The following is a 12628-nucleotide window of genomic DNA, read 5'->3' as shown; positions in this document are numbered from 1 at the left end:
GTAGAAAAGAGGCGATTTGACATCAAGGTCAAGGCTACAGCTCCATTCTCATGGTATAGCTTTAGGGGACCAGACAACCCTAAGGACAAGAGCTACAAGGCACCCGCTTCTGCCCCAACTGGCCAGTTTGAAGAGCCAGTTGTGGTAGAGGCCCCCATTGAGCCTGCCTCTACCTTTACTGAGATACCTCCCGGACCCTCCACTTTAGATATTCCTCCAGACCCTTCCACATCAGCGGGCCCAGAGATTCCATCTACTCGGGCCCATCCTATCACTGCCCACCGGCTGAGCCAGACGCTTTAGAGTTTAAACAATTAGATGTATACTGCATCATCCAAGTTGTCTACCTTAACCTCCACCATTGCAGCTCAGTCGGTCCCTCAGCCAGCACAGGTTCCACAGTCTATAGAGGATGCATTGAAGAAGATAATTGAAAACTAGGAGAAGATCCTCAGTACCCAGGCTGATTTAGCTAAGGCAGTGGATTCATATGGCATGGCTCTGAAGGATCTTGCCAAGGAGCACAAGAAGTTGCGCAAGACACGGGCCTCCAAGGAGTCCGTGAAGGAGCTACGGGCGGATGTGGATAGACTGAAGGCAGACCAGCTACCTTTAGACTTATTGTTTAAGGACCCAGCTCCAGCAGCAGTGCCAGCAGCAAAGCCATAACATGAGCAGAAGCAGCGACCTCCGAAGAGGAAGAGGATGATCCCGAGCTCAGATGATGCCATCATCCAGTTGGCAGACCTACCGGAGACTTCCTCCAGTCAGCCACAGGATGTATCTGATACACAGCCTGTCCAGGTCCAGGCCCAGGTCCTAGCAGCTAAGCAGCAGGATACCGGGAACCAGTCTGAGGTTCTCGAGCATACAGAGGACCCAGGGACCGCCCATGATCCGATGCAGACGGACACGGCTTAGGGAGTCTTCATATCCTTCCTCTATTTTATTTTTGGTGCTTATCTGATTTAGTTGTCATTGGGGACAATGCCAGCTTTTATTTGAGGAGGTGCGTCCTTTATCTTTGGATGATTGTATATATATACTGATTTAGTTTATGCCTTTTTGATTTTCATTTGGGTCTGTATATAACTTTACATTTAGTTACTTTTATCACACTTTTATCTTTCACTTGGTCTGTATATAAAGTTACATCATTGTATATATTCATTCCCCGTTGTATATTCAAATCCCCTATTGTATATATTCATTCTATTTTCGCAAAATTTTTCGTTTTTAGCTTCTTAATTATATTCGTAGCTTTTTGTTTCATTTTTGATGCTTTCAATAAGCCTTTAGTTTTCTTAATGCCACGGTTCTTTCCAAAGGTGGAGTATTGTGTGAACAGGGTGGCTCTTCCCGATGATGGATGGTGTGACAACCTTCATAAGGGTTTGAGTCCGTTTTTGTTTTTGTTTTTGTTTTTGGTAGTTTATAGCTAAGGGTACCTCAAGCAAAGTTTCACTTGGGCCTAGCACATTTGCCTTTGATCCCATGGTCAAAGATAAAATGTTGTGTTTAGGATGGTGAAAGTCGTGACCTTGAGACTCTTGTGTTGACCAACAATCATCAAGTGATCTTTCGGGACCATTGTGTGCTCAAATCGTGTCTAAGGTTGTTGTGGGCCCTCGACTCTATGTCTTTAGCAATCCTTTAGCTTGTGTGGTGAGAAATCGAATTGCGAGTCCAAGTCCCGAGCCATTGATCTAGAACTTGCCCTGAATTTTTGTTGAGGCAAAATCTTAGGTGAAATTTGACTTGAGAAGTCATTATAGGTTCTCCTTGATCCAAATGATAGTCGAACAATTCCATAGTCTACCAATGATATGATCCCTAGTAAACCCTTTTAAGCCTTAACCTTTTTTTTTCAGAAACCATGATACAAGCCTATACCCGTTCTAAAAGATACCCTCTCTTGGCACCCGATCTTTCCTTGAGCACATGGCAAAAGTATAAGTTTGAGGGGAGAGACGAGGAAGGGAACAAAGTGGTAAAAGGTACAAAAGCAAAGAAAAGGAAAGGCAATGAAAAATAAAAGAAAAGAAAAAGACAAAAAGAAAACCCAATGTGAAAAAGAATAAAAAGGGGATTCAAAAAAAAGCAAAAGAGAAAAAGGTGTGGAAAGTTGAAAAAGGAAAAATGTTTTGAATTGCATAAGGAAGAGTGACAGTGTGTCTCTCTAACCCCTTAGAAAGAAGTAAGATGACTCAAAGAGTCAAGAGAATTGTGCCAAATGAATCAAAAGAAGTGCTTAATGGAAGATGGAACTCACTTAGATCTAAACATGTTCTACCCTGAACCAAAATCCTTCACAATGACTCCACAAAAGCCCTATATGATCTTGAATTGAATGAAGCTTGCATTAGTGGATACTTACATGAGGGGCAAGCATATGGTACTCAGAGCCAGACTTGTGACCTTTCCTTGAGAGTGATGAGTGAATTCCCATTGACCTTGGTGTGTGTGCTAATACTCTAAAAGGTGAAGTTTGCTTAGGGAGAGTTGAAGATATGTGAGTTTGGGTTCCACAATTACCAAAGTAACTGAGAGAGTTCTTTGATGTAATGAGTAAACTCTTGATGCTCTTGTGTCACACTTGATCCATGGTTTATCAAAGGTTAAATATTGTTAATGATTCATTTGCATTGAGGGCAATTGTTAGTCCTAATTGATGCTTGTTAAGGTTACTTTAGGATAGCTGAAAATACTTGGATTTTCCCTTAAAAGGTGGGTCTTATTTTGTTTGTTTGAGGACAAGCAAAAGCTTAAGTTTGGGGGATTTGATAACTAGGAATTTTGACATGTTTATGCTCTTTCCTGCTTACGCTTTGATTATAAATTCTTACAAAATAGACCCAAAAGGCTCATAAGTTGTGCTTGATTGCAGGTTTGATTGACAAAGTGATGAAATATCAAAGATCGGCTCAAAAGGAGTGAAACCTACTCAAGTACCAAAGACAAGGCAAACTCAGGACAAAAAAGGCCTAGTGCGGCCGCACTACACTTTGTGCGGTCCGCACTAGGGGATTCAGAGAGATGGCAAATCGAGCTTCAGGCAGTGCAGCCGCGTCCGATCTTGCGCGATCCGCACTGAAGGTTCTGCGGCCGCATAGCCATTATGTGCGGTCCGCGGAAGAGAAGATCAGAGAGATGTAATTTGACAAGGATCAAGTCAGCGCGGTCCGTGGTCATGTTTGTGTGGACCGCATTAGAGACCTCTGCGGCCACGGTCCATTCTGCGCGGTCCGCAGAGCCTGAGTTCAGAGAGCCAAGACTTCATTTCCAAGAGCCTAGTGCGGCCGCAGTCCATTCTGTGCGGTCCGCACTGACCCCGCAGGGGCATTTTTGTCTAGTTTTTCCAGCTTAGTATAAATAGAATATTTTTCTATTTTTTAGGGTATCAGCTATTTTCTGAACAAGGTTGCGCTCATCAGAAGCTATTGTGTAGCCATTTTTTATATCTTAACTTAGATTTAACAATAGATTCTTTGAATTTACTTTAGCTTTTAATTAATATGTCTTGTTCTTTATCTATTTCTCTATTTTCTTCTTCAAGCATGAGTAGCTAAACCCATTAACTAGGGTTGTGGCTAAAACCCTAGTGTGGGTAATTGATGGGTGTTTCCATCTAGGGTTAGATTGACTATGGTTGTTTACTATTTGAGACAATTTTATGGTTTAATCTATGAATTGGTGGTTGCAAACACTAGTTTGTGCTAAGTTGACTTGGTTCTTCTTCAGAAAGAGAGCTTAAGTATCCAAAATTGAGCCAACAAGGAATTGGGATGGACTCAAGAGAATTGATAGTCCTAATTAAAGGGTTAAACCTCGAGAGTAATTACCCGACTTGAACCCTAGTTACCTGAGCTAATTTGCCTACCCATTTGGTCTCGAAAGAGTCAATTGGGCAAAATCACTCTCTCTACTGAGATGTGTGAGAGTGGGTAAAATTGTGCAACGATTATAGCATATTTCCCCAAACATGTCTCAAAGCCTTAAAAGCATTTACCCGTCAATTAACCACCTAGGTGAAAGTCACTACCCTAGTGCCTTTCTACCCATTAGATACAACTCTAGCAATTTTTTCATTAGCATAATTTAGTTCTAATTAGTAGTTGATAATATTAGTTTGTTAAAGAAAAATCAAAAGATGTTTGGAAGTGACATTTGAAACAATTACATGACTCTAGTCTAGACAGATACTCAACTCCCTTCCTAGCTCCCTGAGGAGTTCGATATCGCCCCTCATATCGGGTAAAAGCTATTGCGACCCTCTCTTCCTACTTTGTATTAGTGCGGAGTTGGCAGCGATCAGGGCCTAAGTGGGCCTTGGCTATTTTTTTAAAAAAAATTTATCTAAGGCAAGTTCTTGTAAATCACAAGTTTTGGTTATCTTCCGCAAGTTTAGGCTTACCTAGTCGTAGAGACTAGGTTTCGTCACGATGGTTCACGGAGGGCGAACCGGGGTTGTGATAATATATATATATATACATACATACATACATATAGTGGGCCTATTTATTTGTGGGGCTATTTATTTATTTAAATTTTTTATCTAAGGCATTTTCTTGTAAATTATATTATATAATTGTGACTTAAAAAATTTTAATTCAAAATTTAAAACACAAAATATTGTAAAAAGATATTCAAAGGAATGCGTTATAATTTTTATTATTATAACATTAAGAAAACGTAGTCCAATCTTTTTTAGCCTCCCCCCCAATGGAATGAGCACCTAACACCACCATTGAAAAGAAAAAGAAACTAATCAAGATGTGCCAAAAATACAAGTTAGATATTAATTTTACATGGTATCTCTTACAAATTTCATAAATCCATCAAGGTTCGGAGGAATTTTCGTTGGTGGTGGCAGAAAAGAAGCTTGTTCATCACCGCTTACGGGCGAAGCTTCTTCCTCCGCAAGTTCAGCTAGCATTTCTTCGTAAGCTTCGTCTACCTCTGGTTGAGATTCAGCAAGTCCAAAATTTCTTCGTTCCGAACGGATCCAATATCTGAAAAGTACTAATTTTTCCATGTTCTCCCTCATAGACGCTCTATAATCACCGAGTTGTAGTCTTGCTTGACTGAAAGCGCTCTTCGATGCCACTGTTGAAGCTTGAATAGTTAAAATGTCTCGGGCCATCCTTGAAAGGACCGGAAAGTATTTTTATTTGTCCTTCCACCATTCCAAAATATTAAATGAGCCGTCAGGATTCACTTCCTCAAGTCCCTGTGACAAATAAACTTCAAGCTTGAGAACTCATGAACTCGGTCCAAGCAGTAAGTGCTCTTACTCCTGCAGTTCTTTTAGATGATTGAGAACTAGAAGAAGAAGGAGTTGGAATATCTGGTCTAGCATTATCTAGTGCAATTTTATAAGCACTATAAATAGTTAGAGCATTTATTTTAATTGAGGCTTGTGCGTCCGAAAATTTAGACAACTCCTCAGGTGCAAGTGCTAAACCATTATAAATAGATCGATACCAATATTTAGGCTCACCTAATTTCATAGTAGAATTTAACAAGGCAGCAATACCATAAATAGGGGGAATAGAGAAAAAATATTTTTTAAATTTCTTTCTCATGGAATCAATAGCTACTTCATAAATTTTCTCACCCTCTGAAAAATAAGCAAACAAATTTGCAAGATCTGCAAGATAAACTAAACAGTTTGAAATAGTAGGATAATACTGCTTAGAAAATTCATTTGTAGCAATATGAAATCTTTCTAAAAAATCTACAAGCATTTTAAAATTAGCCCAATCCGCATTTGTAAGGTGCTTATCATCATCACTTACATGAGCATTAAACGTTGAGTTTATGGGGTTTCTATATTCATATGCAACAACTAAACTTTCATACATGTAATTTCATCTAGTTGGACAAGGTTTAGGAACCTTTCTTTCTCTTAGGCCAAATTCACCGCATCTTTTAAAATATTCTCTAATCTACTTCTACGATTTGGATAAAAAAGCCAATTAAGAGCCATTTCAATTCACCATTTAAAATTTTCATACCATCACCCACAATTAAATGGTAAATATGACAAATACATCTAACATGAAAAATGTTACTAAATGCAGGATTTAGTGTAGTGGTAAGCAAGGCTACAACATTAGTGTTACTAGTAGCATTATCCATTGAAATTGACATTATTTTATCACTAATGCAAAAATATCTACAAATATCTGTAACCATGCTAGAAATAAACTGTCATGTGTGACGTGAATTAATTATTCTATAAGCAATAATGCGCTTTTGCATTACCCACTCCTCATCAATCCAATGACTTGTAACAGTAAGATAATCACAGTCATTACCACTTCTACCAATATCAGAAGTAATAGCAACACGAAAATTAATATGAATAAATAAATAGCGCAAATATTATTCATATTTATGTTTATATTTATAAATATCGCTCTTTACGGTTGTGCGAGGCCATCCTTTATAAGTAGGAATTAAAACTCTTCTAATATAATGCACAAAGTGGGGGTTAGACGGAAAACTATAGGGTAAACACATAACAGTAATCATTTTTGCCAATTTTTCCATATCTATTCTTGGGTCATAATATAAAATAACACTCGTAATAGTGTTAATTTTCGGTTGAAATTGATTTGACCCGGTACTAGGGTCAGGCTGACTAGTTGGACTTGCCCCTCCCATCCCCCGGTCGCAGCTTTCATTTGAAAAAATTTAGCTTTATCTTGAGGATGTATCATTATGTGTCTCTTCAAACTTCCCATCCCCGTCCCCCTCCCGATCAACATAGTTAAAGGCTAACTCTTTTCCACAAGTTTTAAACTTAACTTTATTTTTTTCTCTTATTTGAATAAAAAATGGTCAAACAAGAGATGTTTCAGCCCGTTTAGAAGGTTGTCTAGAAAAAGTAGGAGTAGTAACAGGGGGGTCAACCGGGGCATCATTTGGATTAGTTGGGTTAACTTGAGTAACAGGACTAGTGGGTGTATCATTATCCTGTTGTGTTTTATCTAAATCTATTTCCTGCTCATCTTCTTCATCTATAGTTGGATTACCATAAAGAGAATTCATATATTCATCATCTAAGCATTCACCACCACCAACATTATGCACATATTGACTCTCAGTAAATTATAATAAAGTATTATCACTATCAAGAATAGGAGCAGGTGGAGGGCGCGTATGGGGTTTGGGTAGGGTAGGCCGGAGAATTAGAGGAGGAATAGATTGGCCACTAGATTCACCACTCTTGGATTTTCCCTTATTTTTACTAAACATTTTTTAACGAAAAATTCATCTTAATTATAATTATACAAAGTAATTAAATAAAACAAACAAAACTCTAATGTTAAAACTAAAGAGTTGGAACGAGTTTACCGAATTGACGAACAACTTGTTGAAATTAATTATCGTAGAAGACTTGAATACTTCAATTCACCAACTTCACAATTTTTCACACAAGTTGCAACAACAAAGTAACCAATTTTAGAAGAAAATTTGACAGAGATTGATGATTTAGTGAAGAAAAATGAAAAAAGTATAATTATAAAAAGTTTGGGGTTAAAACAAAGTTGGGGGAGGGGGTTAAATGGCTATTTTATAAATAGCCAACGACTATTTTAGCAGCCATAATGGCTATTTTCAAAGATCTTGATTTGAGAATTTTTTTTTAAAATTAGTCGTTGGGCCCGTTTAGGACTATTTGGGACCGGTTGAATCGGCCCACTTAGGAGCCGGTCTCGGGCCCAAACGGTCTCAGTCCTAACGGGCATTCTATCTGAACCGGCCCACTTGGGCCTCAAACTCCCCTGGTCTCGGGCTTAAACGGGTAGGCCCATTTAGGCCCACTACCCATATGGGCTCGCAGGCCTGGGCCGGGCCTGGGCTTAGCCGGCCCACTTGCCACCCTTAATAACCTCTATAGAACTTCAAACCAAAAAAACTCTATAAATTTTTTAGCTAAAATTAAGCTGAATATTACTATCAGAAAGGAAAGAGATCGTACTAAGATTTTCAAGAGCTGTGTTTCAGAACCAAAACAAGCTAACTTTCAAAATTCGATCGGTTAATTAGATATATGAAGAGAAAAAAATCAATCATAGATAAAGTTTACAAGCAGACAAAATAATGAATCAGAAAATGCTAAATGACAAATGAAATACTACACATTGGCAAATAAAGTTGCTTTCTGTTTATAAAAGGAGGATTTAGTATCTTCTTTCGCACCAAGCCATTTGATTATCTCAAAATTTCACACACACACACTACTAATGGCTCCAATTCAACCAGCCACAACTGTAAAAACTCTTTCTGAATCCCCTAATCTCAACTTTATTCCTTCTACTTATGTTAACTCTACTATTAATCCCTCTGATTCCCCCGCTTTTGATAATCTTGATTCATACTCCATTCCTGCTATTGATTTTTCCTTACTCACTTCCACTTCCACTGATCCTAATCAACGCTCTGAAGCTATCGACAACCTCGGCAAAGCTTGCCATGACTGGGGATTTTTCATGGTACACTTGAATATTATGTCATATTTTTCTTTTATTACATGAGAAGGGGAAAAGGGTGTGGTCGTTTATTTAGGAGTAAGGATTGCGTACACATTACCCTCCCCAAATCTCACTTGTGACTTCACTGAGTTTGTTGTTGTTGTCTTTGTCGTGCATCAGAATATTAAAAATATATATATATATATATATTTTAACTTTTATGATATTATGGGTGGTGCAGGTTGTGAACCATGGTATACCAGAGAATTTGATTGAAGAAGTAATTGATGGAACACAAGGATTTTTCAACTTAGCAGAGGAAGAGAAGAAAGAGTTTGAAGGGAAGCATGTGTTGGATCCTATAAGGTGTGGCACCAGTTTCAATACCTCTAAGGAAAAAGCCTTCTTTTGGAGAGACTATCTTAAGGTCTTTGTACATCCTCAATTTCACTTCCCTAGCAAACCCAATGGTTACAGGTACATTTTGCTCTCTAAGAAACTTTTAAATGTATTTAAGTTATACGCAATAATGGTGTAAGGAAAGGAGTCTTGGCGTAATTAGTAAAGTTGCAGCCATGTGACCTGGAGGTTACAGCTTCGAGTCGTGGAAACAGCCTCTAGCAGAAATGGAGGAGTACAGCTCTATACAATAGACCCGACCCTTGTGGCCTGGTTCTTCCTTGGACCCCGTACATAACGGGAGTTCAGTGCATCGGACTGCTGACAGTGTATAAAATATATGTCTAGTGTTTGTTTATACGTATTATAATAAGTTATTTATCATTTTTATCTTTTATAGTGATATTGCATCGGAGTATTGTGAGAGAACACGGGAAGTCGCGAAAAAGTTACTTTCCGGGATATTGGAAGGACTAGGACTGGAAGAGTGTTTTTTGGACAAAGCCCTAAACATGAAATTAGGGTTTCAGGTTTTCATTGCAAATTTATACCCACGTTGTCCTCAGCCTGAACTTGCACTTGGAATGCCACCCCATTCAGATCATGGCCTATTAACTCTTATTATTCAAAATCAAGTTGGAGGTCTCCAAGTTCAACATCAAGGCAAATGGATTCCTGTCAATGCCCTTCCCAATTCTCTCTTGGTCAATACTGGTGATCATCTTGAGGTAGATCGCTTTGTTTAATACTTTCTGCAGCTCATATTATCTGTCTTTTAAGGTTTTGCGGACATCCCTTTATGTAAGAGATTCAATAGCTAATTATGAATATTTGTCTAGATTTTCAGCAATGGAAAGTACAAGAGCAATATACATAGGGTGGTAGTGAACAACACAAGTCCGAGGATTTCAGTAGCTGTTGCTCACGGCCCATCACTTGATGCAGTTGTAAGTCCTGCTTCCCCGTTGGTACAAAGTGAGAATAGCCCTCCAGCTTATATACCAATGAAGTACAAGGACTATATGGAGTTACAGCAGAGCAACCAACTTCACCAGAAATCAATGTTAGAGCAAGTTAAGATTCAAAGGAACTGAAATTTGTTTTCACTGGGGAGCTCTGTTTTTGTAGTGTTGAATTTGGCTTTGATAAATTTTCATGTCTATTAATGGAAAGTTTGTGTGTTATAAGGTTAGAATCTAAGTGGACTAATGCTTTTCTTTTTCTTGAAATTTAGGACCCGTTTGCACGTAGATTTTATCAAAATATATTTGGAATTTTTTATGGCAAATACATGTTTGGTCATAGATTTTATCTATATTTTGGCAAATTCCCAAAACTCAAAACTCAAATCCCAAAACAAGCTCAAGTGCCCAAAATATCACTATTAATTTTTTAAAAATTGCCTCATACTTTTTTATTTTATAAAATAGTCCACCATTTTATTATTTTGTAACAATGTTGCTTCGTCTCCTCGGTCATCTGATAGTGTATTATGTAGTTCATTATTAAAATGATAATTTTGTATCAAATTTGTTTATATTCAGGACTACGGTTTGCGATAATATAATGAATGTTATTGATAAATGTTATATTGGGTATTTGTGATAATTTTTACAACTTGTGGGTCTAAGTCATGTTTCATGTTTTTTTTAAAAAAAAAAGTGAAACATATTTTGAAAACTTATGTCCAAACACATTTTCATCTTCAAACCAAACTTCACCCAAATCAAAATTTCAAAACAAATTTGAGAATCTATGACCAAGCGCTATCTTAGAATACTAGATTTTATATATGCATATTACCTAATGCGAATTCAGTACGATCAACGAGTTCAGAACAACTAAGATCTTAATTATTATATATAAATTCTTTTTCGGATATTTACATATAATTTGAAAAAAAATAGGCTTAATTAAGTTTGCAGAACCCACAATATATTGGTCTCTGTATATTACATGTGAGGTGCTTAAACCGTTTAAAGATACAAACAAAAACAATCATAAAAAAAAATGGCAATGTGATGCACAAAACATCTCGTGCTCATATAAGGTACGAGAAAGGCCTGCATCTTAAGGTGTGCAAGTATGACGTAGATGATCTACTATAATGCAAATATTAATAGTTATTTTTACGATTCAAACACCTTAACCTATAGATCACACAGTACATATTTTTGTCAACAAAAGAATATCACACGTCAAGCTTGGCAATTCTATCTTCTAGCTCCCTCCTTCGAATGGATTGATGCTGGTAAAGTAGGTATATGTCTCAAATGTGTCCAATTTAATTGCTTGTTTTCTCACTATTATCTTTCGAGATTTACAGACCACAACTTCATTCCCTTATCCATATCCTCGGAAACAGGTATTTCGATTGGACTTCTGGACAAGTTGGCAACTACTATATCGCAATTATACTACTCCCTTGATTTCGTAGGAAAGAAAGATTTTGAAACTTATAATCCTAAATAAATTATTACATCTTTATGGCTATAAAAGTTTGTTATTAAAAATAAAATAAGAAGTTAAATTGAATTATTTTTAAATATAAAAATAAATCATTCATTTTTGGAATAAAAAAATAAGGTCGCTTAAATCGAAATAGAGGGAGTAAATAAAATCTTTTCAATGTTGGCTGGCTGAGAAAAGTCATAATACTATGCTCCATCACCTTGCTAGTTTGAACAGTACTTGGTTATCTGATAGTTGGCCGCTTGTTGCCTGAATTGTTCTCTATTACTATGCAATATAATTTGACTCACCATGAATTTCAAAAAGGAGGTCCGTTCCTATCTGATAGAAAATGATCTCGCGATCCACTGAATAATAAGTAATAACTGTTAAAGACGGCTTTTGAAGTTTGTGGATTTAAATATTGTATTGGAAAAAATTGCATTTATATATGTAAGTGACATGTTGAGATACGTGGATTGATCAAATAGTCAAAGAATTATAATTAGTCAAGAGGCACGATCAGCAATAGAAATGAGCAAAGGCAAAGGAAGAGGCACGGGAGGACATTCGAAGGATTTAGCGCCCGTACCTATTTAAGTCATTTATCAAAAGGAATGGATCTGACCATAATAAAGAGCGCACATACGAAATTCGACAGGCATTAAATACTGGATACGTTAGAGAATTTGTATTGATTACAATGATTGTGTAACGTAGCATTCAATGTCTTTAATTATTCATAATAGCCTCATTATGATTTGGAGAAAACGCATATCTTCAAGATACCTATAAAAGGGGGGTATCTGGTCACTTGTAAGCACAAGACACAATTGGAATATACTTTGATTCACTTATTTTTCTCCTGATTACACTCTGGTTACTCCAAATTACTTTCTTCTACATATTCTTTTTTATTATCAGTAACCCGTGTTCTTCTAAATTCTAGCTTTGACTGAAATTCTATTTTTTGGTTAAACAAATTGGTTCTGTTACCGGGAATCTGATAATCTATTTTCTTTTCACTTGACCTTCCTTGTTACATCAATTATGTCGAATAGCAATGACAACACCCCAAGAAACCAAGAGAACCAACAAAGTCAGGGAGGCCTACAGAATATTAACATTCAAGTTCCTACTCCGCAGGACTCTCCACGGCAATCTCGTGAGGGTACTCCTGATGGATCTTAAATAAACGAGTATGCTCAATTTGAAAATGTTGAAGCTGTTGATGAAGCTTTGCAGAAATTAATTACTGCTCAGGTCAACAAAGCTGTTGAAGTGCTTGTTAACCA

General features: G+C 37.2%; 1 protein-coding gene across 1 annotated transcript; it reads left to right on the top strand.

The window, feature by feature from the left end:
* Positions 1–8195: 8195 nt before the first annotated feature.
* LOC107822803 (2-oxoglutarate-dependent dioxygenase 19) lies at positions 8196–10071 on the top strand. The gene is made up of 4 exons (XM_016649365.2): positions 8196–8504; positions 8725–8960; positions 9283–9610; positions 9722–10071. The coding sequence occupies exons 1-4, from the start codon at positions 8256–8258 to the stop codon at positions 9974–9976; spliced, it is 1068 nt and encodes a 355-aa protein (XP_016504851.1). The 5' UTR covers positions 8196–8255; the 3' UTR covers positions 9977–10071.
* The last annotated feature ends 2557 nt before the right edge of the window (positions 10072–12628 follow it).

Source organism: Nicotiana tabacum, chromosome 5, assembly GCF_000715075.1.
Source record: "Nicotiana tabacum cultivar K326 chromosome 5, ASM71507v2, whole genome shotgun sequence".
In the NCBI taxonomy this organism is placed as follows: domain Eukaryota; kingdom Viridiplantae; phylum Streptophyta; class Magnoliopsida; order Solanales; family Solanaceae; genus Nicotiana; species Nicotiana tabacum.
Note: the sequence above shows the minus strand (reverse complement) of the source record. Positions and strands in the feature narration are given on the sequence as shown.

What these genes read in the sequence shown, in the direction of transcription:
- LOC107822803 (XM_016649365.2), top strand. Translation starts at nt 8,256, where the DNA reads ATGGCTCCAATTCAACCAGCCACAACTGTAAAAACTCTTTCTGAATCC. An exon ending in ATGACTGGGGATTTTTCATG is followed by an intron (nt 8,505 to 8,724) that starts GTACACTTGAAT and finishes TGGGTGGTGCAG; the next exon opens with GTTGTGAACCATGGTATACC. An exon ending in ATACTGGTGATCATCTTGAG is followed by an intron (nt 9,611 to 9,721) that starts GTAGATCGCTTT and finishes ATATTTGTCTAG; the next exon opens with ATTTTCAGCAATGGAAAGTA.